The sequence below is a fragment of the Mercenaria mercenaria genome, chromosome 13 (assembly GCF_021730395.1).
Source record: "Mercenaria mercenaria strain notata chromosome 13, MADL_Memer_1, whole genome shotgun sequence".
NCBI classification, from domain to species: Eukaryota; Metazoa; Mollusca; class Bivalvia; order Venerida; family Veneridae; genus Mercenaria; species Mercenaria mercenaria.
The window spans coordinates 72,390,537-72,418,526 of NC_069373.1; the positions used below are offsets into that span (position 1 = coordinate 72,390,537).

A 27,990-nucleotide genomic window follows, 5' to 3' on the forward strand; every position below is an offset into this window, starting at 1 on the left:
ATGATTACCTTGATGAATTCTAGGCTGAGTTTGAAAATGGGTCATCTGGGGTCAAAAACTAGGTCACTAGGTCAGCACCCGCAAGTGGGTGCTCTTGTTTTTACCTTCTTGTCCTTAAGTGCAATGATGACAGGTGAGCGATGTAGGGCCATTATGGCCCTCGATCTTGTTTTTTTTTAATATGATAATTATGTGAGGTGTAACACTATCTTTTATTTTGCTCTGTTTATTTGTAAATTTTTACATTCATATGATTAGTACCAATATGTCATTTCTCAAGTAATTATGCATATCTGATAAAAACATATACAAATAAACCTGTGTTAAGTATCCAGCCAAGGGAACCAAACTATCTGGCTACTTAAGGCAGGTGGTTGATTAAAACAAGTTTATATTAAGTCAATTTTGAGAGCGAGCATGCAGACTGTTTAAAGCAAGTGGTTGCTTAATGCAGGTGGCCATTTATGTATTAGGCAGGTTTATAAATTACATCAGCAAAGAAAGCTATTTTACATTTGATATGGTGATGTAAACAGTTCAAATAATACTTTGACAACTTCTTATAAAAAAAAAATCTTACTTGTGCAAGAATTCCGATACCAGTATCCTTTATTTCAAATTCACTGATTTTCTGCACTTAAACACGCAACTTATTCATTGGGAAACCAGATAATATCATTTCTCGTAACTGTTTGTAAATAAGATTTGGAATATAATGATATTCCAATTGTTAAACTTGAGTAACTACAGCTCGTTTAATGGGTCAGCCGTGTTTTTGCACTTACTACAAAATAGACTGGCCCGGTTTATAGGTTGGTCAGGGCTACGGATATATACTGTATTTTGCCATCAAAATATTTCTATGAAATGCTTCTTCCCCTTCCGTTTGGATCCGTCCATGTTTACAAACACGTTTGTTTATTTTATGGACTGTACTTCCGTTTCCGTTTATGACTTTTCTCAAAAAGTTGAATGTTGAGATAATCCTTTATATTAAAAGAATTGACACATTGTTTTCTTCTTCAAGTTTGCAATGTTTCTAACAAACCTGATTAAAACATCTTTCCAAAATGGCATATACATGACCTTATCTATATATGGAAAGGTCACTGCCTGACTTAGACCAATCAGTAGAGACTTTTACATATGTTTGGATTATTGAGTAATAACGACATACAAAATGGTGAGTTTCTTCTTTATTTGAAATATGATAAGGTTTAAAAACGTTTTAAGACGATGTATGATATTGGACTACCTTTTTCAGTCACAATATTAACAATGTATATATTAACAAATCAAAAGTTTAACTGCAAAAGTCCATTTGCTTTTGGAAAACACATGGGGCTATTTGAAAAAGTTGAAACTTCCCTGGGATTTAGATAAAAATTTCAACTTTCAAAAGTTCCTTTATATTTTTGTAAATTTTGAACAGTAAACAGATCATGATTTTGGAATATGACATTATACAAAAATACACTTGAGAACTTGGATTTTAAGTGTCAGAAAATATTTTGATATACCTCTTCCCAATATAATGGTTATACCCCTACAAAGTTTTTTGTTTGTTTAATATATGTTCGATTGTGTGCAGTAGCATGAGTGAGTGTTAGTAATTCTAGTTGGAAGGGGACATGCTCTGTTTCTAGAAGTTTGTTCTTTAGAGTGCCAGATGTAATTAAGCACACATACACAGGACTCTTATCTCGATGTATAATTAGTAATTCTGATTGGAGGAGGGTGGGCTTTAACTCAGTACCCTGGTTTTATTGTCTGACAATATTACCACTGCACTACTGCATCCACTCTTACCTCTGCAAACAAAATCATTTTAGGGGTTATGTACTTGTAGTCTTGCCTGCCTGTTTAGCTCATGCAGTAGGTAGAGTGTTGGTCTACAGATCGCGGGGTCGCGAGTTAGATCCTCGGGCAGGGGGTATGTTCTCCGTGACTATTTGATGAACGACATTGTGTCTGAAATCATTAGTCCTTCACCTCAGATTCATGTGGGAAAGTTTGCAGTTACTTGCGGAGAACTGGTTTGTGCTGGTACAGAATCCAGGAACACTGGTTAGTTTAACTGCCCGCCGTTACATGACTGAAATACTGTTGAAAAATGGCATTAAACCCAAAACGAACAAACAAAAACTTGTAGAATTGTGGTTTGTTGGTAGTGTTATGGTTTGTTGTATAGTCCATTGCAAAAAATAAAAGATAAGGGCCATGCATGCAAAGTAGACCTGCAACAAAAAGAAACTGTCGCAGAATAATATGCCAGATGGTTTACTTCAAAATTTGAAGAAAAATACATTTCAATTGTATGTAAAATACAAAAATGGGTAAGGGGTAGTTAAAAGGGTGGGTGTGTTGGGGAAAGTGGAAAAAAGTTGAAATGATTGTTCAACAAGGAAAGCCACGCTCCGAAAACGCAGTCTCTCTACACCATATACCACAGCCACTGGCACCAGAACAGAAAGAAAATGCCTCTGTACATGTTATACCTTACCCCTAGGTATTTTATAAGAACCATGGTCATGAAGGGGAAAATATACTAACCCGTTTCAATCGTACATTTCACAACTTAAACGCGCAGTTCGGTGAATAGGTACCTAGTATATTGAACAAGCGATAATTTATCTTCCAAAGTGCACCAGTCACATTGTCTCAATATTCCATATTGCTGAGATTATCAACATATTTTATGCTTTCGTCAACGTTACAGAAAAAACTTGCGTGACCGTCCCTAAATAACATTCGGTCTAGAGGTCACGGCAGTGTACACCTGTTAGGCGAAACGTAAACAAACAAAAACAGAATTTTAAAAAAATCACAATTTTACACTAAAACCGGATATGATGAATGAAATTCATCTTGTATATGATTATTAATTTGAAATCATACATTGGTCTACATCTGTTCTGTTTATTTTATTCATTTTGCACATTTATGCTGCATTTTCACATATTTAAGCGAACACGTGTAGTAAAATGACGATTGACATACATTTTCACAACAGCCAATCAGAATGGTTTTGTTGTGTTGAGCGACTTGTGGAGTTTCCACTTTTTATACGCCAGAAGGGACGTATTATGTTATGGTCCCAGTGTCCGTCTGTCCCTGCAATTTCGTGTCCGCTCTGTAACTCTTGAACCCCCTGAAGGATTTCAAAGAAACTTGACACAAATGTTCACCACACCGAGACGACGTGCAGAGCGCATGTTTTGGATATCTCATTTCAAGGTCAAGGTCACACTTAGGGGGTCAAAGGTCATATGAGTGTGTTTCGTGTCCGCTCTGTAACTCTTGAACTGCTTGAAGGATTTCAAAGAAACTTGGCACAAATGTTCACCACACTGAGGCGACGTGCAGAGCGCTTGTTTCGGATGACTAGCTTCAAGGTCAAGGTCACACTTAGGAGTGAAAGGTCATATATGACTTTGCTGTGTCCGCTCTGTAACTCTTGAACTGCTTGAAGGATTTCAAAGAAACTTGGCACAAATGTTCACCACACTGAGGCCACGTGCAGAGCGCTTGTTCCGGATGACTAGCTTCAAGGTCAAGGTCACACTTAGGAGTGAAAGGTCATATATGACTTTGCTGTGTCCACTCTGTAACTCTTGAACTGCTTGAAGGATTTCAAAGAAACTTGGCACAAATGTTCACCACACTGAGGCCACGTGCAGAGCGCATGTTTTAGATGACTGGCTTCAAGGTCAAGGTCACACTTAGGGGTCAAAGGTCATATATGACTGCTTTGTGTATATTGCTATGCATTGCAATGCTCTTGTTAGCTCACCTGAGCACGAAGTGCTCAAGGTGAGCTTTTGTGATCGCCCTGTGTCCGTCGTCGTCTGTCGGCGTCAACAATTTGACTGTTAACACTCTAGAGGTCACAATTTTGGCCCAATCTTAATGAAACTTGGTCAGAATGTTATTCTCAATAAAATCTTGGACGAGTTCGATATTGGGTCATCTGGGGTCAAAAACTAGGTCACCAGGTCAAATCAAAGGAAAAGCTTGTTAACACTCTGGAGATCACAATTTTGGCCCAATCTTAATGAAACTTGGTCAGGATGTTACCCTCAATAAAATCTTGGACGAGTTCGATATTGGGTCATCTAGGGTCAAAAACTAGGTCACCAGGTCAAACCAAGGGAAAAGTTTGTTAACACTCTGGAGGTCACAGTTTTGACCCAATCTTAATGAAACTTGGTCAGAATGTTACCCTCAATAAAATCTTGGACAAGTTCGATATTGGGTCATCTGGGATTAAAAACTAGGTCACCAGGTCAAATCAAAGGAAAAGCTTGTTAACACTCTGGAGGTCACAATTTTGGCCCAATCTTAATGAAACTTGGTCAGAGTGTTACCCTCAATAAAATCTTGGACAAGTTAGATATTGGGTCATCTGGGGTCAAAAACTAGGTCACCAGGTGAAATCAAGGAAAAGCTTGTTAACACTCTGGAGGTCACAATTTTGGCCCAATCTTAATGAAATTTGATCAGAATGTTACCCTCAATAAAATGTTAGACGAGTTTGATATTGGGTCATCTGGGGTCAAAAACTAGGTCACCAGGTCAAATCAAAGGAAAAGCTTGTTAACACTGTAGAGGCTTCATGAAACTTGGTCAGAATGTTAACCTTGATGATCTTTAGGTCCAGTTTGAATGTGGGTCATGTAGGGTCAAAAACTAGGTCACCCGGTCAAATCAAAGGAAAACCTAGTTAACACTGTGTAAGCCACATTTATGACAATATCTTAATGAAACTTGGTCAGAATGTTAATGTTGATGATCTTTAGGTCATCTGGGGTCAAAAACTAGGTCACCAGGTCAAATCAAAGGAAAAGCTTGTTAACACTCTAGAGGCCATATTTATGACTATATCTTCATGAAACTTGGTCAGACTGTTAGCCTTGATAATCTTTAGGTCAAGTTCAAATCTGGGTCATGTGGGGTCAAAAACTAGTTCACCAGGTCAAATCAAAGGGAAAGCTAGTTAACACCGTAGAGACCACATTTATGACCATATCTTAATGAAATTTGGTCAGAATGTTAATCCTGTTTTTATTTGGCAGATCCCTTTTTGTTCTCTTATAATAATTTTTATACCCCCCACTTTGAGGGGGGGCATATAGATTTGCCCTTGTCCGTCCGTCCATCCTTCCGTCTTTCCGTCTGTCCATCCGTCCGTCCTTCCGAGAATGTTGTGTCGCGCCTAGCTCCAAAAGTATTTGACGTAGAGTCACAAAGCTTTACAGGAATGTTGGTCAGCATGTGTAGTTGTGTACCTGGGGTTTCGCGTCCGGATTCATTCAGTCATGTAGAAGTTATGGCCCCTGACTTTGTAAAAATTGGTCATTTTAGTGTTGTGTCGCGCCTAGCTCCAAAAGTATATGACTTAGAGTCACAAAACTTTACAGGAATGTTGGTCAGCATGTGCAGTTGTGCACCTGGGGTTTCGCATCCGGATTCATTCAGTCTTGTAGAAGTTATAGCCCCAGACTTAGTTAAAAATTGGTCATTTTAATGTTGTGTCGTGCGTAGCTCCAAAAGTATTTGACCTAGAGTCACCAAAGTTTACAGGAATGTTGGTCAGCATGTGCAGTTGTGCACCTGGGGTTTCGCGTCCGGATTCATTCAGTCGTGTAGGAGTTATGGCCCCTGACTTAGTTAAAAATTGGTCATTTTAATGTTGTGTTGTGCGTAGCTCCAAAAGTATTTGACCTAGAGTCACCAAAGTTTACAGGAATGTTGGTCAGCATGTGCAGTTGTGCACCTGGGGTTTCGCGTACGGATACATTCAGTATTGTAGGAGTTATGGCCCCTGACCTGGGAAAAAATTGTCATTTTAATGTCATGTAGTGGTGGCATCTGTGTCCCATGGACACATTTCTAGTTTTTTTAATTACTTCCCTTTTTTATTACTATAAATAGCTTATTTTGAAACTTTTTTATTATTGGCAGTAGGGAAAAACCGAGACCACTTTTCTGTGGTACAACATGGATGGTACATCCAATTTTTAGATGAATTTTGACATAACTTTACCTGGTAAGAATTTTTTGTGGACTTAGATTTTTTTGATTTTTTTTTAATTTCTTTTTTTTTTGTTCCTGTCCTTTGGGCTTCAACAGTCAAGTTCTTTATGCTCCCATCGTCTGTTGTAACCCTTCGGGCGTATATTGCCCCGCTTGGCGGCGCTCTTGTTCTATTTTGTAATCTAGAACGGAATTTCACCAGGGACGGTCAAGCAAGTTTTTTGTGTAACGTTAAAAAAAAAGCTATAAACTACGCGTCGTTTTTATAAGATAAGAAGTATTGAAGAAATGTTACCGGTTCACAATGGAAGATAAATTATCACTTGTTTGATATCCATAGTACACATTTACCGAACTGCGTGCTTTAGATATGAAATGCGCGATTGAAACGGGTTAGTATATTTTCCCCTTCATGACCATGGTTCTTATAAAATACCTAGGGGTAGGGTATAACATGTACAGAGGCATTTTCTTTCTGGTCTGGCGCCAGTGACAACAGCAGCACAAAATACGCACATACACAAGAACAACACAGTGGGGCACCACCCATTTTTAGCTCACCTGAACTTTGTTCAGGGTGAGTTATTAGTATAGGTGGATGGTCCAGCATCCGTCATCTGTTGTCCCTGCATCAACATTTTTAGCCCATTCAAATCACTCTGCGTCCATGGTCCGTCCGTCCGTTTGTTAACAATTTCTCGTTATCGCATCTTCTCAGAAACATCTCAGAAACTACTGGGACTGGGACTGGTCAGCCCGGTGTCAGTATAATGTGACTGGGTGGGGTATCATGCCACAGCACTATAAAGTTGGGCATTGTGCTCACTGCTACAAGTAGACACCGTCGTTTATAATGACTGAAAAGTTGTTGAAAAAGACGTTAAACCCGAACACACACACACACACAGAAACTACTGGGGGGATTTTGACCAAACTTTGTCAGAATGATGTATTGGTACCCTAGTTGTGTCCCCCTGAAAATCAGACTGGTTCAACATTTTTTGAGTGAGTTATGGCCCTTTGTTTATTTTTATAATTTACATAGATTTATATAGGGAAAAACTTTGAAAATCTTCTTGTCCAAAACCACAGAGCCTAGGGCTTTGATATTTGGTATGAAGCATCGTCTAGTGGTCCTCTACCAAGATGATTCAAATTATTTCCCTTGGATCAAATATGGCCCCGCCCTGGGGGTCACATGGTTTATATAGACTTAAATAGGGAAAAACTTTGAAAAACCTCTTGTCCAAAACCACAGGGCCTAGGGCTTTGATATTTTGTATGTGACATCATCTAGTGGTCCTACTAAGATTGTTCAAATTATCCCCCTAGGGTCAAATATGGCCCTGCCCTGGGGGTCACATGGTTTACATAGACTTATATAGGGAAAAACTTTGAAAATCTTCCTGTCCAAAACCACATGGCCTAGAGCTTTGATATTTTGTATGTGATATCATCTAGAGGTCTCCTACTAAGATTGTTCAAATTATCCCCCTAGGGTCAAATATGGCCCCGCCCTGGGGGTCACATGGTTTATATAGACTTATATAGGGAAAAACTTTGAAAATCTTCTTGTCCAAACCACAAAGCCTATTGCTTTGATATACCGCCTCGGTAGCCTAGTGGTAGAGCATCTGCTTCGAGTGCGGGAGGTCGTGGGTTCAATCCCCGGCCGCGTCATACCAAAGACGTAAAAAATGGTACTAGTAGCTTCCTCGCTTTGCCTCAGCATTAAGAGGATAGTGCTAGGACTGGTCAGCCCGGTGTCAGTATAATGTGACTGGGTGGGGTATCATGCCACGTGTCTACGGCATGATATTCCAGTGAGGCAGCACTATAAAGTTGGGCATTGTGCTCACTGCTACAAGTAGACACCGTCGTTTATATGACTGAAAAATGGTTGAAAAAGACGTTAAACCCGAACACACACATATTGCTTTTGATACTTGTAATGTAGCATCATCTAGTGGTTCTCTACCAGGTTTGTTCAAATTATCCCCCTAGGGTCAAATATGTCCCCGCCCCGGGGGTTACATTGTTCATATAGACTTATATAGGGAAAAGCCTTTAAAACTTCTTGTCAATAACCTACAACATTCAAATTTGGACCACGTATAGTTTTGAGTGGCAAGATGAACCTTGACATATGTTGACCTTGATTTTGACCTAGTGACCTTCTTTCACATTTCTGTAGCTACAGCCTTCAAATTTGGACCACACGAATTGTTTTGTGCACCGAAAAAAACTTTGACCTTGACATTGACCTAGTGACCTGATTTCACATTTTTGAAGGTACAGGCTTCAAATTTGGACCACATGCATAGTTTTGTGTTCAGAAATGAAATTTGACCTTGATTTTGACCTAGTGGCCTACTTTCACATTTCTCAATCTACAGCCTTCAAATTTGGATCACATGCATAGTTTTGTGCACTGAAAAAATCTTTGACCTTGACATTGACCTACTTCCACATTTTTGAAGGTATAGGCTTCAAATTTGGACCACATGCATATTTTTGTGTTCCGAAATGAAATTTGACCGTGATTTTGACCTGGTGACCTACTTTCACATGTCTCAAGCTACAGCCTTCAAATGTGGACCACATGCATAGTTTTGTGTGCCGAAATGAACTTTGATATTGAGATTGACCTAGTGACCTACTTTCACATTTCTGAAGCTACAGGCTTCAAATTTGGACCACATGCATATTTTTGTGTTCTGAATTGAAATTTTACATTGATTTTTACCTAGTACCTACTTTCACATTTCTCAAGCTACAGCCTCCAAATTTGAAGCACATGCATAGTTTTGTATACCAAAATGAAATTGATGAAGTAACCTACTTCCACATTTCTCAAGCTACAGCTTTCAAATTTGGTCCACATGCATGGACCACATGCACAGTGTTGTGTACCGAAATGAAATTTGTCCATGAGCTAGTCTTGAAATTTGGAACATTCAAAAATGGCTCAATGGTGGGCGCCAGTATCACTCTGTGATCTCTTGTTGAAGGTACAGGCTTCAAATTTGGACCACATGCATAGTTTTGTGTTCTGAAATAAAATTTGACCTTGATATTGACCTAGTGACCTACTTTCACATTTCTTAAGCTACAGCCTTCAAATTTGCACCACACCGAAATGAACTTTGACCTTGAAATTGATCTTGTGACCTACTTTCACATTTCTCAAGCTACAGCTTTCAAATTTGGACCACATGCATGGACCACATGCACAGTGTTGTGTACTGAAATGAAATTTGACCTTGATTTTGACCTTGAGCTAGTCTTGAAATTTGGAACATTCAAAAATGGCTCAATGGTGGGCGCCAAGATCACTCTGTGATTTCTTGTTACTTAAACATCTTCTTCTCTAAAACTACTTGTCAGAATTACATCATACTTGGTCAGTAGCATGAACCTCTATCAAGTTTGTTCAAATGTTTCACCTTGTCGCTTTTAGGGGCCGCCAGAGCTAAAAATAGAAAAATTTTGAAGAACTTCCCCTCATGAACCATTTGATGGATCTTCATCAAACATGGTCTGTAGCATATCATTATAAGGTCCTCTCCCAATTTTGTTCAAATGGGGGCCAAGGGCCCCTTTTAAGGGCCGCTAGAGCTATACTTAGAAATACCTTTAAACAACTTCTTCTCATGATTAACCGCTAGATGGATCTTTATCAAACTTGGTCTTTAGCATTGTTACAAGGTCCTCGTCCAATTTTGTACAAGGTTCTTTGCCCATTTATACATATGGGGGCACTTTGTCCCTTTTACGGGCTGCTAGAGCTAAAATTAGAAATACCTTTAAACAACTTCTTTTCATGAATTGCTTGAACAGCCATCAAGCATCATTATAAGGTCCTTTCCTAATTTTTAGCTCGACTATTCAAAGAATAGTCTAGCTATTCTACTCACCCTGGCATCGGCGTCGGCGTCGGCGTCACACCTTGGTTAAGTTTTTGCATGCAAGTACATACAGCTATCATTTAAAGGCATATAGCTTTGAAACTTATTTATTCTTTTTCTAGGTCAATTACCAACCTCACTGGGTCAAGTTCCATAACTCTAACATGTATTTTGAGCAAATTATGTCCCCTTTTGGACTTAGAAAATTCTGGTTAAAGTTTTACATGCAAGTTACTACAGTGAAACACCGCTCGCTCGAGCATCGATGACTCGAGCACCCTGGCTCGCTCGAGCAATTCACGTGGTCCCGGCCGATTTCCTTCTATTTTCTATGTGATATTACCATGGCTGGGTCGAGCACCGATAACTCGATCGCTCGAGCATGACACCTGGTCCCTGTGTATTAATTTACTCTTTGTTGCTTCTGGCTAACTCGAGTAGAGGTGTCAAAATTTTTCACACCTTCGGCGGTCAGAATGTATCGCTTAATTAAACATTTTCACACACCGTGAGAATTGCTTAGTCTATTCTCAGACTATCTTAAATGTTTGTTTGTCGGTATATTTGATCTTATGATGAGATTAATTATTGATAAAAGCTTAAAGAAAAGTCTTATTGATAAAAGCTTAAAGAAAAGTTTTATTGATCAAATATCGATCAACTACTGATTACTTAAAGCATCTTTTCTGCGGGATCGAGAAGATAGTTATGAGATCTTAGTACTTTAATCAGCAATTGTTTGCATGCAAATGAAGGAAATAATGTAGCCGTTTCATAAAATTGAGACGATAATTATGATATGCACTTGTTGATGAATAAAAGTAAAAAAATCTTAGTTGTTACTTCACATGTGCCATTTACAAATTACATATTGAAACGTCTATCAATAGATAACGTTTGTAATGCGTTTGTTTTTGAAAAATGTCACAAGTATGTTATTATTACGCATCACCGTTTACTCTGCAAACGGTCCCGATGACAGTTGGTACAACAAACATTAGTTTTCTTCGTATGTTGGTCAATGTTTGGGTCGCTCGAAACCATGGATAACTCGAGCATTTTGCTCATCCCCTTGCGACCTCGAGCGAGCGGTGTTTTACTGTATCTCCAAAACTAATGCAGATATTGAATTGAAACTTGACATGTGTCTTCGGGGTTATAAAACTAGTTGATAGCACCAAGTCCCATAACTCTGACCTTCATTTTGGCCAAATTATGCCCCCTTTTGTACTTAGAAAATTTTGGTTAAAGTTTTGCATGCAAGTACATACAGCTATTACTAAAAGGCATATAGATTTGAAACTTATTTTTTCTTTTTCTAGATCAATTACCTACCTCACTGGGTCAAGTCCCATAACTCTGACATGTATTTTGGCCAAATTATGCCCCCTTTTGGACTTAGAAAATTCTGGTTAAAGTTTTGCGTACAAGTACATACAGCTATTACTAAAAGGCATATTGATTTGAAACTTATTTTTTCTTTTTCTAGATCAATTACCTACCTCACTGGGCCAAGTCCCATAACTCTGACATGTATTTTGAGCAAATTATGCCCCCTTTTGGACTTAGAAAATCCTGGTTAAAGTTTTACATGCAAGTTACTATCTCCAAAACTAATGCAGATATTAAATTGAAACTTCACATGTGTCTTCGGGGTTATAAAACTAGTTGATAGAATTAAGTCCCATAACTCTGACATGTATTTTGGGCAAATTATGCCCCCTTTTGGACTTAGAAAATCCTGGTTAAAGTTTTGCGTGCAAGTACATACAGCTATTACCAAAAGGCATATAGCTTTGAAACTTATTTATTCTTTTTCTAGGTCAGTTACCAACCTCACTGGGTCAAGTTCCATAACTCTTAACATGTATTTTGAGCAAATTATGCCCCCTTTTGGACTTTGAAAATTCTGGTTAAAGTTTTACATGCAAGTTACTATCTCCAAAACTAATGCAGATATGGAATTGAAACTTAACATGTTTCTTCGGGGTTATTAAACTAGTTGATAGCATCAAGTCCCATAACTCTGATATGCATTTTGGTCAAATTATGTCCCGTTTCGAACTTAAAACTCTTTTGATATTTAACATTTTGGGTAATAATTTCCTGCTTCTGTGACAATATTTCGAATAGTCGAGCTTGGCTGTCTTACGGACAGCTCTTGTTTTATTCCAATGATGACGTTTGCCCCACTCTCAGGAGCTACCAGAGCTAAAATTAGAAATACCTTTAAGAAACTTCTTCTCATGAACTGCTGGACGGATCTTCATCAGAGGATCTAGATCTAGAGGATCATTATAAGGTGTTTTCTCAAACTAGTTGAATTTGGGTCACCTGGCCCCTTTTAAGGTCTGCTAGAGTTCAAAATAGATGTACCTTTAAACGACTTTTACTCATGAACAACTTGATAGATCTTTATCAAATCTGGTCTAGAGGATCATTATAAGGGCTTTTCTCGATTTTGTTCAATTGGGGACACTTGGGCCCCTTTTAAGGGCTTCTAGAGTTAAAATTAGAAATACCATTAAAAGATTTCTTCTCATGAACTGCTTGCTGGAAGACTTCATCAAACTTGGCCTATAGGGGCAGTTGACCCCTTTAGCGGCTTCTAAGGTTAAAAATAAAAATACTATTTTTACAACTACTTCTTTTGAATCACATAATGGATTTTCATCAAACTTTGTCGGTAGCTTCATTATAAGGTCCTCTACAAAATTTGTTCAATTGGGGGACTCTTGGCACCATTTTAGGGGCCGCTAGAGTTAAAACTAGAAATTACTTCTTCTCTTGAACCGCTTGATGAATTTTCATCAAATTTGATTTGCAGTATCATTAAAAGGTCCTTTCCAGTTCGTTCTATTGGAGACACTTGGCCCCTTTTAGGTGCTGCTTTAAAAATAGAAATACCTTTAACTTACTTCTTCTCATTAACTCCTCGATGGGTCCTCATCAAACCTTTTCGGGTGCATCATTATAAGGTCCTTTGACATGTTTGTTCAGTTGGAGGCACTTGGCCCCTTTTAGGGGCCACTAATACTAGAGCTTAAAATAGAAACACCTTTAAAGTACTTTTTCTCATGAACCGCTTGATGGGTCTTCATCAAACTTGGTCTGTAACATTATTATAAAGTCTTACGTCATACTTGTTCAAATGGGTTTGGGGGACGTGCCCTTCTAGGGGCCACTAATGTTAAAATAGAAATACCTTTAAATGATTTCTTCTGATAGTTATGCAATTTTGGTGTGTGACAGCAAAACATAGAAAACAAAAATTCATAACGTTTGTTTTAATGAACGGCTTAAAGGATTTTTACAATACCTAGTTAGAAGCAAAGTCAGATAGTTAAGGTTTTCTTTGGGTGAATGACTTAGGCCCGTTTGGGCCTCTTGTTTATCCCCCCGCCAAAGGCGAAGGGGATATTAGAAATGCTCTCCGTCCGTCCATCCGTCCGTCCGCAACGATCTTTGTCCGGAGCATAACTCCAAAAGTACTGGAGGGATTTTCTTCAAACTTCATACACTGATAGAACACATTGGGAGGAAGTGCAGTGTGCAAGAACAATAACTCTACCTTGCCTATTTTTTGAGTTATTCCCCTTTATCTTATTTTCTTAAAAATATTTGTCCGGAGCATAACTCCAAAAGTACTGGAGGGATTTTCTTCAAACTTCATACACTGATAGAACACATTGGGAGGAAGTGCAGTGTTCAAGAACAATAACTCTACCTTGCCTATTTTTTGAGTTATTCCCCTTTATCTTATTTTCTTAAAAAAATTTGTCCGGAGCATAACTCCAAAAGTACTGGAGGGATTTTCTTCAAACTTCATACACTGATAGAACACATTGGGAGGAAGTGCAGTGTGCAAGAACAATAACTCTACCTTGCCAATTTTTTTAGTTATTCCCCTTGATCTTATTTTCTTAAAAAATTTTGTCCGGAGCATAACTCCAAAAGTACTGGAGGGATTTTCTTCAAACTTCATACACTGATAGAACACATTGGGAGGAAGTGCAGTGTTCAAGAACAATAACTCTGCCTTGCCTTTTTTTTGAGTTATTCCCCTTTATCATATTTTCTTAAAAAAATTTGTCCGGAGCATATCTTTTTCATATATGGAGGGATTTTGATATGTCTTGGCACAAATGTTCACCACCACGAGGCGGAGTGTCAAGCGCAAGAACCAGGTCCCTAGGTCTAAGGTCAAGGTCACACTTAGAGGTCAAAGGATACAAAAATGAAAACCTTGTCCGGAGCATTTCTTCTTCATGCATAGAGGGATTTTGATATAACTTGGCACAAATGTTCACCACGATGAGACAGAGTGTCGTGCGCAAGATCCAGGTCCCTAGGTCTAAGGTCAAGGTCACACTTAGAGGCCAAAGGTCAGATACAAGAATGACTTTGTCCGAAGCATTTCTTCTTCATGCATGGAGGGATTTTGATGTAACTTGGCACAATTATACACCATCATGAGACGAAGTGTCATGCGCAGTTCCCTTCTTTAGAATTACTTCCCTTTGTTGGTACTTTAAATAGCTTTTATTGTAACTTTTTCATTACTAGTCGTAGGGAAAAATCGAGACCACTTTTCTGTAGTATAACATGCATGCTACATCCAATTTTGAGGTGTATTTTGACCAATCTCTAAGCTGGTAAAGATTTTTGTGTGGACTTACAATTTTTTTTTTTTTTTTTTTTTTTTTAAGATTAACTTTCCTTAGTTGTTACTATAAATAACTTATATTGTAACATTTTTATAATTGACCATAGGGAAAAAACAAGACTACTTTTCTGTGGTACAACATAGATGTTACTTTCCAATTTTAGGTGTATTTTAAGATATCTCTACCTGGTAAGGAGGTTTCTTGTGGACTTAGAAAAACAAAAGACTTACAATGATTACTAAACAACCACAAAATTAAAATTCCATTTGCAAATACAGCTGCTAGAGTAAAGAAATTTGCTGTGACGGGCATATATTGTGACATGCTGGCACTCTTGTTCCCTGTTAGCTTTCCATTCCTTCTTTTTATAGTAGCCATATAGAAAAACATCATAGCTATACTGTTCATGAAATTAATAAAATTTAGCAGTAAACCACCTCACTACTGACTTATTCTTTCTTCCACATCTTTAAAACACCTGATGCAGACCACATCTAAACGGTTCTTCAAAGCTTTCCCCAAAATTAATACTTTCAGACACTAACTTGCCAGGAACTTTAGCCTTCAGTTATAATATACCAGGCGGGGGGATTGGCCATGTCTAACATGGCTCTTGTTGCTACTGCTTTTACAGTTTTAAATGGATTCAAATGAAACTATATACACGTGCATGGGTGGTAAACGCGCAATCCAATTCCCACTGGGAATACGCAAAAAATGGGTTGCGCGACTTCCGGTGCTGGTGTTGCGCATCAATATATACAAAATCGAGGTAGGTGGGGTTTTTTTTTTTTGTAAATAATGACACATATACGAGTGTTTTCGAAAAAAGCAAAATGCTATTTGACACAAAAATGAATAAAGATCATAATGAATACCAACTTATTATGCCCCCCTTTGAAAAAGGAGGGGTATATTGTTTTGCAGATGGTCGGTCGGTCGGTCTGTCGGTCGGTCGGAATGTAGACCTATCCGTTTCCGGATGATAACTCAAGAACGCTTGGGCCTATGATCATGAAAGTTGATAGGGAGGTTGGTCATCACCAGTAGATGACCCCTATTGATTTTAAGGTCTGTATGTCAAAGGTCAAGGTCACAGTGACCCTGCATAGTAAAACGGTTTCCGGATGATAACTCAAGAACACTTGGGCCTAGGATCATGAAAGTTGATAGGGAGGTTGATAATGACCAGCAGATGACCCCTATTGATTTTTAGGTCAGTATGTTAAAGGTCAAGGTCACAGTGACCCTGAACAGTAAAATGGTTTCCGGATGATAACTCAAGAACACTTGGGCCTAGGATCATGAAAGTTGATAGGGAGGTTGGTAATGACCAGCAGATGACCCCTATTGATTTTGAGGTCAGTATGTTAAAGGTCAAGGTCACAGTGACCCTGAACAGTAAGACAGTTTCCGGATGTTAACTCAAGAACGCTTAGGCCTAGGGTCACGAAAGTTGATAGGGAGGTTGGTCATGACCAGCAGGTGACCCCTATTGATTTTGAGGTCAGTATGTCAAAGGTCAAGGTCACAGTGACCAGGAACAGTAAAATGGTTTCCAGGCAATAACTCAAGAACGCTTTGGCCTAGTGTCAGGAAAATTGATAGTTAGGTTGGCCATGACCAGCAAATGACCCCTTGATTTTGAGGTCATTAGGTCAAAGGTCAAGGTCACATTGGCCAGGAACAGTTAAATGGTTTCTGATCTTCTTGTCCAAAACCATAGGGCCTAGGGCTTTGATATTTGGTATGTAGCAAAATCTAGTGGTCCTCTACCAGGATTGTTCAGATTATTTCCCTGGGGTCAAATATGGCCCCACCCCTAGGGTCACATGGTTTATATAGACTTATATAGGAAAAGACTTTCAAAAACCTCTTGTCCAAAACCACAGGGCCTAGGGCTTTGATATTTTGTATATGACATCATCTAGTGATCTTCTACTAAGGTTATTCAAATTATTCCCCTAGGGTCAAATATGGCTCCGCCCTGGGGGTCACATGGTTTACATATACATCTATAGGGAAAAACTTCGAAAATCTTCTTGTCCAAACCGCAAAGTCTGTGGCTTTGGTATTTTGTAATGTAGCGTCATTTAGTGGTTCTCTACCAAGTTTGTTCAAGTTATCCCTCTCGGGTCAAATATGGCCCTGCCTCAGAGGTCAAATGGTTCATATAGACTTATATAGGGAAAAACTTAGAATCTTCATGTCCATAACTTACATCATTCAAATTTGGACCACACGTATAGTTTTGAGTGGCAAGATGAACCTTGACATGAGTTGACCTTGATCTTGACCTAGTGACCTACTTTCACATTTCTGTACCTACAGCCTTCAAATTTGGACCACATGCATAGGTTTGTGTACTGAAAAAAACTTTGACCTTGTTATTGACCTAGTGACATACTTTCACATTTTTGAAGGTACAGGTTTCAAATTTGGACCACATGCATAGTTTTTTGTTCCAAAATAAAATTTGACCTTGATTTTGACCTAGTGACCTAGTTTCACATTTCTCAAGCTACAGCCTTCAAATTTGAACCACAAGCATACTTTTGTGTACTGAAATGAACTTTGATCTTGAGATTGACCTAGTGACCTACTTTCACATTTCTGAAGGTACAGGCTTCAGATTTGGACCACTTGCATAGTTTTATGGTCCGAAATAAAATTTGACCTTGATTTTGACCTAGTGACCTACTTTCACATTTCTCAAGCTACAGCCTTCAAATTTGAACCACATGCATAGTTTTGTGTACTGAAATGAACTTTGATCTTAAGATTGACCTAGTGACCTACTTTCACATTTTTGAAGGTACAGGCTTCAAATTTAGACTGCATGCATATTTTTGTGTTCTGAATTGAAATTTTACATTGATTTTTATCTATTACCTGCTATCACATTTCTCAAGCTACAGCCTCCAAATTTGAAGCACATGCATAGTTCTGTTTACCGAAATGAACTTTACCTTGAAATTGATCTAGTGACCTGCTTTCACATTTCTCAAGCCACCGCTTTCAAATTTGGACCACATACACATTGTTTTGTACCTAAATGAAATTTGACCTTGATTTTGACCTTGAGCTAGTCTTGAAATTTGGAACATTCAAAAATGGCTCAGTGGATGGCGCCAAGATCAATCTGTAATCTCTTGTTAGGTTAATAGGTTAAAGGTCAAGGTCAGATTAAACCAGAATGATAGTACTTTTGTTTACAGTGAGCATATAATTTCTGTTCCTTGTGCAATTACTAATTGCATCAAGGGGGGCATTTCGTGTTCGACGAGCTCTTGTTAATTTAAGAATCAGCTCTGTTATCACGAAAACTCTGCTGGCTCAACTGTCAAGAAAGCATGAAATCATGAAAAATGCCAATTTTCTAACTCTGATGCATTCTTTCTGGAAATGTGATGCTTCTAATGATTAAACACGTGTAAAACAGTCATGAATATTACATAAACTTGAATGAAATATTGCTTTTGGGGGAAAGATTGGCAAAAAAATAATCGGGAATGGTGTTGCGCCCCGGGAATGGAGTTGCGGGTATACATAATATACATTATGATGTATATGACAAACTCCATTCCCGGTGCACAACCCCATTCCCGATGATTTTTATGCCCCCACTTTGGGAGTGGGGGGCATATAGATTTGCCCTTGTCTGTCCGTCTGTCCTTCTGTCCGTCCGTCTGTCTGTCCTTCCGAGAATGTTGTGTCGCGCCTAGCTCCAAAAGTATTTGACGTAGAGTCACAAAACTTTACAGGAATGTTGGTCAGCATGTGTAGTTGTGCACCTGGGGTTTCGCGTCCGGATTCATTCATTTTAATGTTGTGTCGCGCCTAGCTCCAAAAGTATTTGACCTAGAGTCACCAAAGTTTACAGGAGTGTTGGTCAGCATGTGCAGTTGTGCACCTGGTGTTTCGCATCCGGATTCATTCAGTCTTGTAGGAGTTATAGCCCCTGACTTAGTTAAAAATTGGTCATTTTAATGTTGTGTCGTGCGTAGCTCCAAAAGTATTTGACCTAGAGTCACCAAAGTTTACAGGAATGTTGGTCAGCATGTGCAGTTGTGCACCTGGCATTTCGCATCCGGATTCATTCAGTCATGTAGGAGTTATGGCACCTGACTTAGTTAAAAATTGGTCATTTTAATGTTGTGTTGCGCGTAGCTCCAAAAGTATTTGACCTAGAGTCACCAAAGTTTACAGGAATGTTGGTCAGCATGTGCAGTTGTGCACCTGGGGTTTCGCGTCCGGATTTATTCAGTATTATAGGAGTTATGGCCTCTGACTCAGTTAAAAATTGGTCATTTTAATGTTGTGTTGCGCGTAGCTCCAAAAGTATTTGACCTAGAGTCACCAAAGTTTACAGGAATGTTGGTCAGCATGTGCAGTTGTGCACCTGGGGTTTCGCATCCGGATTCATTCAGTCATGTAGGAGTTATGGCACCTGACTTAGTTAAAAATTGGTCATTTTAATGTTGTGTTGCGTGTAGCTCCAAAAGTATTTGACCTAGAGTCACCAAAGTTTACAGGAATGTTGGTCAGCATGTGCAGTTGTGCACCTGGGGTTTCGCGTCCGGATTCATTCAGTATTGTAGGAGTTATGGCCCCTGACCTGGAAAAAAATTGTAATTTTAATGTCATGTAGTGGGGGCATCTGTGTCTCATGGGCACATTTCTAGTTTTTGTCAATTATGTCCCCGTAAGCAGGATTTGAAGCAAATAATTTTGATATTCTTTACTTTATAACAGTTGAGTTCTCATAAAAACAGGGCTGCCACCTACCTTGAAAAGTCAGGGAAAATTTTTTTTTTTTTTTCAAGGTCAGTGAATTGTCAGGGAAATCTTGATAATTGTCGGTTTAGTCAGGGAAAAGTCAGTTAAAACACAAGGAATTCCATTTTCTCAACTAAGTGGCAACCCTGAAAAAGCATCAGATGTCCTCAGATTAGGCATATGAGGTCAGAAACTTCCATTTTTGTTGATTTCATACTTTTTTCACGCTTCGTGTCGTCTGAGTTTTTTTGATAATAGAGCCGAATCATAACTGACAAACCAGATGTTTTACACATATGATGTATTATCATATTTGTGTCGAAAAGCATTTTGCTTTTTTTCACGAAAATTTATTCTTGTCTCATACTAAGCAAAATCATAACTTCATATACCTCAATTTCGTCTTTTTTTACGCGCAACACCAGCACCGGACGTTGCTCAACCCATTTTAAGCGTATTTTCAGCGGGAATTGGATTGCACGTTTACCACCCGTGACATGGTCACCAGGAAGAGTAGATATTTTTCTGGGTCAGCAAATAATCAGTTTAAAATATAAATAGAACAACAACAGTTACAGGAAGAAGAAAAATGTTCAAGGTCACACATCAGCTGGAAAATACTGTCTAATGACAGAAGCTTGAGAAACATTTAGCAATATACAAATTAAAGACAAATGACCAAACAGGTATACCGGTATAATAAAACTCACTTGAGATGCAGTCAGATATTTCTTTGCATTCATGTAATTATTAAATGTCCCCTGGTAGGTAATTATATATTTTGATGCTACTGATAAAATTAAATATCCTTCATGTATACAGATTGTTCTAGATTCTGTATTCATGTAATGCAGTGAATACAGTTTACAGGGAAGGGTACCAACTTCAGATTTAATAAAATTTTGTGCAAACAGAAATTAAAAACTACTTAATTGCTACTTTCTTACAGAGCACCGGTGAAGAGGTTGCAGTCAAAGTGTTCAGCCAGGCTGGACATATGCGGCCACATGATGTCCAAATGAGAGAGTTTGAAGTGATGACCAAACTGAAACACAAAAATATTGTACCCATGCTGGCTATTGAAGACGAGGTAATCTTTATACTCCCTTCAAAGAAGAAGGGATATATTGCTGTTCTGCTCCATGTTCATCAGTTTGTCAGTCTGCCTATCAGGACACCATTTGGTTTCTGATCGAGAACTAGAGAATGCTCATTCTCAAAGTGGTCAAACTCAACGGTTAATTGCCTGTGGTCAGTAGATGTTTGGATCAGTAGATCAAAGGTGAAAGACTGGGTTTCCTTTGGACTGAAATTTTTTCTGCTAAATAAATAACACTGTTTTTTGCCTACAGACATCAAACTTTATAGGATAATTGTCTGTGGTAAGTAGATGACCCTATAGTTTTGGGATCAGTAGTTCAAAGGTTTAGGTCACCTTAAAATGAAAATGGGTCTTGGTCAATAAATAATGCATGCTGTGGCCTACAGTCATCAAACTTCATAGGATGATTGCCTGTGGTTAGGAGATGAAGCTTGTTGTTTTGGGGATTGGTAGATGAAAGGTCAAGGTAACAGTGACCTAGAGACTGAAATGGTTTCCAGTCAAATACACTTTAAACTTCATAGGGAGATTGCCTGTGATCAATAGATGACCCCTGTTGTTTTAAGGGTCAATGTGTCAAAGGTCAAGGACTCAGAGACCTGGACTAAGAACACTTACCACTGAATCATAAAAGAATTCTTTGGCTGTTGGGCTTCTTAGGATAGTTGCCTGAAGTCTTTAGCTAACTTCTGTTGTTTCTGAGATCATTTAGTCAAAGGTCATGGTCTGTGTTTTACAAACGTTTCACAGGCCTGGGATTTTTCAGGACTGACTTTTGACTGCTAGAATTTCCCTATATAACTCTATGGAAAAAAGACGTTTCAGGCTTAAGAATGTAGATTTTCAGGGTTTTGCTTCTTGACAGAATCACAAGCCTGATTTCACCCAAGGTAATTTTATTGACATGGCCATCAGTGATAAACACATTTCTATCATAATTGTAGTGTCACAGTCAGTAGTCTTGTTTTAAATTTTAAGTTATTCAGTGACAACCATTAAGTTCTAAGATCAAATCGCTGATCTGCGGCATAAAACTACCCCTTAAGGAAATTTGAATATGAGCGGCAACCAATTTGAACTAAATTTTGATTAATTTTTTCAGTCTAAAATCCAGTACAGTATTTAGTAATAATTCATAGAACAAAAACGAGAAAAAAGTCTGTAGATAATTCTGAGTGGAATGAAGGTGCTGGCAACAAAACCAAGAGGAAGTGCATTTGAACCATACTGGTATTATATGAGCACTTCCTTCAAAGACTTCAATACTGGGCTTTCTTTAGGATGTTCTAACTGTAGTGCAGGTTGTCAATTTAATCAAGTTTAATCAGAGATATGTTACTGTTCTTGCATAGAATCACTGTAAAGTTCAGCACCTTCATTTTAATGAAGCTGACATAGCAAATAGAAAGTAAACAACTTCTTCCTGTTCCATTACAGCAATCAACAAGAAATAAAGTAATTGTAATGCAGCTTACAGAACATGGCTCCCTGTTTAATATGTTAGAAGACCCCAAACATGCTTATGGACTCCCTGAGGAAGAGTTTCTTATAGTATTTGAACATGTCAGTAAGTATCAGTTTGTTTATCATTTGTAAACCAGTTCATCCAGCAGGCCTTGGTTTATTCACAGCTCAGTAGGTGGAAACTGAAGGTTATGAGCTCTGTTCTGTCCATTACAAATTAACAGAAGACAGTGTTAAATTATTCATCCTTCATCATTATGGTCATGAGTAGAAGTTTTCAGTTATCTGTGGAGCACAAGTGTGTACTTGCTACTGTTGAATTAAAAAATGGCATAAAGCCAAAAAGCAATTCAGTCCATTCACTATGGAGGAAAAAACATTGGGCCAATGTAATTTGATAACAGACCCAGAAAAGACCTATCACATGCTTTTCTTTTTATAACTGCTTTAGCCACTTGTCTGATTTACTGATTAGCTATTTTGCTACATGAAAAGATTAGATCCAATACCAGTTCAAGTGTTTATTTTAAGCCTATCCTTCTTTGTCATCAATGCACAATTTATGACATGTAATTGATTAATTACATAATACTGATAACCTGTGATTAGATAATACTGAGTACCTGTTATAAAGAATATACTTAACAATAACCATAATGATTTTTTCAGCTGCTGGAATGAAGTACATGAGAGACAGTGGTATAGTGCACCGGGATATCAAACCCGGCAACATTCTACGATACATCGGTGAGGACGGAAGGTAATACTAAGACATTTTAATAATTCACTATAAATTGTCAGATTTTCCTTCGTATCGGAATGAGCTCTTTCAGCAGTATTTAGAGTGTGACATATTAGTACCAATCCATGTTATGTCTCAAATCAATTTGTTTTCCATCGCAGTTTCTATGTGAGGAAGTTATCAGTTACAGGAGAGGTAGGTAGTAAACTGGTAAGACAACATAGAAAAATAGCGTTTAATCTATAAAAAAAGAAAACTTCAAGAAATGTTTAATGAAGGGGTTTGGTGGTCTTACTCAACAATTATGTGTCAGCAGCTGAACCAACATCACTTTGTACTTCCCCTTTTGGGTGTTTTTCCCAGCAAGCAAACTTTAAAGTGATTCAAATACACATTTTTTTAACTGCACCAAAATAAAGTAGTAAAGTGTTAATCTGCATTAATTTGTAGCAGGTTTTTTGTTTTAAATCAGAAAAAAAATGCTTTAGTAATTACTTGTTTAAGTTTACTGAAATAAATTAATTATAAAACTAAATGCTCTGTTACACTGATTTTTCCTGCATGGAAATTTATCTCTATTTATCTGTTTTAATCAGTAGAAGTCATGTCAAGTGTTTATAATGTGGGAAGTTAATTTGTTAAAACTGTCAGTCAGTGAAAGAGAAGAGTTATTTTGACACCAGCTGTTTACATTGGTTTTAAAACTTGTATTGATGAATTCCTGTGGTTGCCAACAAGCATTTGTTTGAAATTACCACTTATCTCTGACAATTATTATGATAAGGTAAACATGAAAACAGGGAATAATTTTTACAATCTCCAATTGAAGAGACATTAGTTTGATACAGACAGCAAATGTTGTTTTTTTTTTTATATAAATATTTGCTGTTTAAACATTACCAACAGCCAACATTTTATTTATCTTAGTTTCTTTTTAATGCATGTAGACCAGATTGCCAAGAAATGTAAGAAATGCCTAGTGTTGTTTAAGACATAATTTACTGATATTTTCTCAAGGCATGATGTCAAATTTTTTATGTTATTTAAAACTTATTAGTTTAAATTTGGCTATATTTCAGAAGCTTCTAAGAATCACAGCCCTTTCTGACGATTATTTATACAAAATGGCAAAACCTTACTTTGCTGATGTAAAATCTGTTTGTAAGATTAATTTTTTTTTGTCTGTTTTCAGATCCATTTACAAACTGACAGATTTTGGAGCTGCTAAGCAGTTGGATCACGAGGAGGAACAGTTTATGTCTCTGTATGGAACAGAGGAGTACTTGGTATGACATGCTTATACCCCTCCCACCTGGTCTACTATACTGTGGTTTCTGGTTTAACCCTCAGAGAAGAGGCAAATGGTCATGGTGATAGTTTGACTAAAGACATATCTAAAGTCTTTTGTCTTCCACAGCTGATTCATATGATGAAGGTGAAGTTGCTGGTCCCCAGTGAAACAACAGTAAGTACTGGTATGAAATCCAGGAAGAATGCTAGGTTCTATGACTAATGTAAGATTTATTTAAAATGCAGAACAGAATTGGTGTTGACTTATTGGAAAATAAATCATTTTTTGATAACCCAAAAGTCAAGCCTGTTAAACCTTGGGTTAATCTGTCAAATCGATATTTAAAAAATTACAATGTCTTTAAATGTTCAAATTGACTTAAATGACATAAAGTGATCATTTTGCACCTGCATTATGTACTTATCCCCTCCTGTTACACACACACAGGCTTGTATATCTTTATAATTGTTTATTTTGGATGAGATGAAAGCATTTATTTGTTGAGCACAGTAGATTTAGATAACCTAAGACAGTTTTGTATTACCTGAACAGGTGGCAATTGTGAATTTAAATACTCTGATTTTGATCTTGTCTATTCACAAGCAAACGAAAGCAAGATAAAAACACTTGAAAGCCCAACCTTACCTTCATTACCTGATAAAAGTGTCCATTAATTGGACACATGACAAAAATTAGTAAAATGTAATGTTTGATAGAGTGGATGTGATAAGCAGTCATATAGGAAAAAAATCTGTGCATAGAAGTTTGTGATATACTTGCAGAACACATGTACCTAAATATACAGTAAAACCTGCTTTAGTGGTCAGTTCTATTAAGCAGCCAACCTGTCTTCAGCAGCCAGTGTCTCATTTCCCAAAATGGTCATTCCTTCTATAAATGACCTTCATTAATTAGCCACATGCTGTAAGCAGCCAGTTTTTTCCCATTCCCTTGGCTGGCTGCTTAAGACAGGTTTTACTGTATAATTATCACTATCGACTTTAAGGTTAGGTTATGTGACAGAACACCTGTAATATGGAAACAATTTCTAGTTTCCCCTTCAGTGGATTTTTTGTAATTGGCAGTTTGCATAATAATATTTTGGAGAATGTTTTTCGAGTCCTTATTGCCACTCCCAGACACCTTGTAAGTGACATATAATGTTGATGTATATTAGTAGATTAAGTGACTAAAAGATCAAAACAAAATGTGGGTCAAGTATTGAGAAATTACATTATATGTTTATCACCAGCTTTGTGGTTTGTTTTTGTATGTTCTGTTTATTTATCCTTACAAGGCAAATTTTAAAAATAGATCCAAACCACGATAATTTATTTATTATATAACAAAAAAAAAATATTGTGAATTTGTGGTTTTAAGCCAAAGTGACTAATTTGAATGGGTACTGATTTAATTTATTTCAAAATTAATGGGATTTTAATGTGTTAAATGAAATTTGATTTAGCAGATTGATGGACTCACTATATCCAGAAAATTAAGACCCCCACAAATATTAATGTTTTATTGATATATCACAAATCTGTGAAAATAAAATTCAATCACATGGTCCATTTAAAGCTATTTCAATCAAACAGTAGTTAGCAGTATTTAGAAATGAAAACATTATGTAGACATTTTATTGACCAGAATCAAAGTCTGCTCATTTTTTCCACAGCATCCTGACATGTATGAGAGAGCTGTCTTACGAACTCCTGATCGTCGTCAGTTTACATCGAAAGTAGATTTATGGAGTGTGGGTGTAACGTTCTTCCATGTAGCGACGGGCCAGTTACCATTCAAACCATATGGAGGCAGAAGGAACCGACAAAAAATGTGAGTTTATTTACTTCTTGATCAATTCTGGGTCATCTTTGTATCCATGGATGTTTAAAGTCTAAAATTTAGGCGTAGACTTAAAAAGGCTCAATATTCATTATGGTGTTACTTTAAGTATAGGATAAATATACCAGTACACTGATAACATTTTACTGAGCTATGTGTAGCTCTTCTGCTACTTTTGCTAGGCATATTCATGAAAAGTTTCATTATGATATATGCAGAATCAGCAATGATGGAGCAAAAGGTAAATTCATCACATTTAAGTCTTACTTATTCCAGACTCAAAACTTTCATCAATATGTGCCCTGTACCACTTATGGTATACCCTTGAGAAATTGTCCGGAGAAATTACTTTACAAGTTACTAATATGTTCATTGTTCGTGATGAGTGACAAGTTTTAAATGTGTGTAAAGGGAGGCAATCAGTAGTATATTTTTAGTCTGTGCAGTTAAGAGAGCTCTATGGTGAGTTGATATATGAAATTTGCTGTTTTATTAATTAAGCAGAAAAGGATAAGCTACTTGAAAAATATAGTAATATAGTAAATGTTTATAAATATTGTATATTTCAAGGGAAAATTTTTCATTTGGCAAAGTTTTGTGTAACATGTTCACCTCTATTATAGTGGTCCGTATTTTGACCATTATACTGTGTTACAGGTTTGAAATTACACGCCACAAAGAAAGTGGAGTTATAATGGGAGTCCAGCATACTGAAGGAGGCAATATAGAATGGAGTAAAGAACTACCAAAAACTTGCAGGCTTTCTGAGTAAGTATATAATGTTTTGGGCAGGTCAGTGTGCAATATAATGTTGATAATCTGTGTTTTAGTGGTCCTGGGGCCTCACTGACTTTGAATCACTTGCCCCACACCAATATAGGTTTGAGCCTCACTCCGGGCTCCATGTAAGAAGCCATCAAGCTCGCTTGCGGAAGGTTAGTAGTTTTACCCAGGTGCCTGCCTGTGATGAAAAGATGCATTGAAGGGCACCTGGGGTCTTCCTCCACCATCAAAGCTGGAAAGTCGCCATATGACCTATAATTGTATCGATGTGTTGTTAAACCAACCAAAACGAAACATAATGTTCGAGATCCTATGGCCGTAGGCTAATACAACTGCCAAGGATCTATTATCAGGTCATTGTGAAAACTCCAGTTTGTTAATAGTATATACCCAGCATAACATTCTTACTGATGTTGTGGTGATTCTGTTAAAATTACATGATGTGAGAAAAAAAGGCTATGTTGGACCAGGCAATACCTTAAAACATCCAGTATTGCCCAATCATTACAGACCTGTCAAATAATGAGTGTTCTGGTATAATAACTTATAGGCTTGAAAGACTGTAATAAATACATGCAAAAATTGCTTGTAAGCTGCCATCTTTTGCCTTTTCTACTTTTTGAATTAGAATTGAGTAGGATTGCTATAACAGAAAGAAAATAACTCTGAAGAGAAATCTGCCAAAATAGTTTGTTGCTCTAGTGGAAAGATATGGCAGACAGAGTATGCTCCCTTGAAAATTTATTATAGTGGTTTCTGGCCAATAACTTGAGAAAGCTTGGGCCTATAAGTGTCAAACTTTATAGGATGATTGTCTGTGATCAGCAGATGACCTTATTTTGTTTTCGGGTCAATATATCAAAGGTCAAGGTTACAGTGAAATGATAAAAAAATACACTAACTGATGCTTCTGTGGTAAATTTTATCCAGTTACCAGAAAGCAATTGTCCATGAATGGCTGGAACAACCAATCTCCTGAACAAATTTCCATGGTCTCATTCCAAACATAGTTTAACTTTAATTTCATGTGTTGCTAAACACATATGTTTATAAATAATTATATGCATTCACATTTGTTTTGAATGCAATAACATGTTCTCTCCATTTCATTTTAATCTTATATTTTCAGTGGATTAAAGCTTCTCATCACACCAATATTTGCTCGTCTTCTGGAATCTGATCCTGCTAAAGTGTGGAACTTTGACGCTTGTTTTAGAGAAATTGACTCTATAATAAAAAAGAAAGTGATAAATGTATTCAGTCCACACACTTGGAATAGTCTCAAAATATATATCAAAAGTGAAAACAAGTAAGTAAATCTCTTCCATTTTTAGAAAGCACTTTGCACAAGGGAAAGCCAGGTTTTGTGTTTCAGA

The 27,990-nt window shown here is 37.5% G+C and overlaps 1 protein-coding gene and 1 long non-coding RNA gene across 20 annotated transcripts in view; one reads left to right on the forward strand and one right to left on the reverse strand.

Moving 5' to 3' along the window:
• LOC128548003 (uncharacterized) overlaps nucleotides 1-1,161 on the reverse strand; it is a 217,683-nt gene extending 216,522 nt beyond the window's left edge. Inside the window, exon 1 of one of the 5 annotated variants that reach the window (XR_008366859.1) lies at nucleotides 581-1,154. This is a non-coding gene — a long non-coding RNA (uncharacterized LOC128548003). Of the gene's footprint in view, nucleotides 1-580 lie in introns of all 5 variants that reach the window. The other 4 variants (XR_008366861.1, XR_008366860.1, XR_008366858.1 and 1 more) reach the window with 4 other exon arrangements.
• LOC123529752 (serine/threonine-protein kinase TBK1-like) overlaps nucleotides 1-27,990 on the forward strand; it is a 264,731-nt gene that overhangs the window by 219,374 nt on the left and 17,367 nt on the right. For all 15 annotated transcript variants that reach the window (XM_053522231.1, XM_053522227.1, XM_053522233.1 and 12 more), the window contains 7 exons: nucleotides 20,340-20,480; nucleotides 21,930-22,059; nucleotides 22,626-22,716; nucleotides 23,891-23,984; nucleotides 25,665-25,822; nucleotides 26,489-26,599; nucleotides 27,744-27,923. In XM_053522231.1, the coding sequence (XP_053378206.1) occupies nucleotides 20,340-20,480; nucleotides 21,930-22,059; nucleotides 22,626-22,716; nucleotides 23,891-23,984; nucleotides 25,665-25,822; nucleotides 26,489-26,599; nucleotides 27,744-27,923 (905 nt within the window). The remainder of the gene's footprint in view (nucleotides 1-20,339; nucleotides 20,481-21,929; nucleotides 22,060-22,625; nucleotides 22,717-23,890; nucleotides 23,985-25,664; nucleotides 25,823-26,488; nucleotides 26,600-27,743; nucleotides 27,924-27,990) is intronic.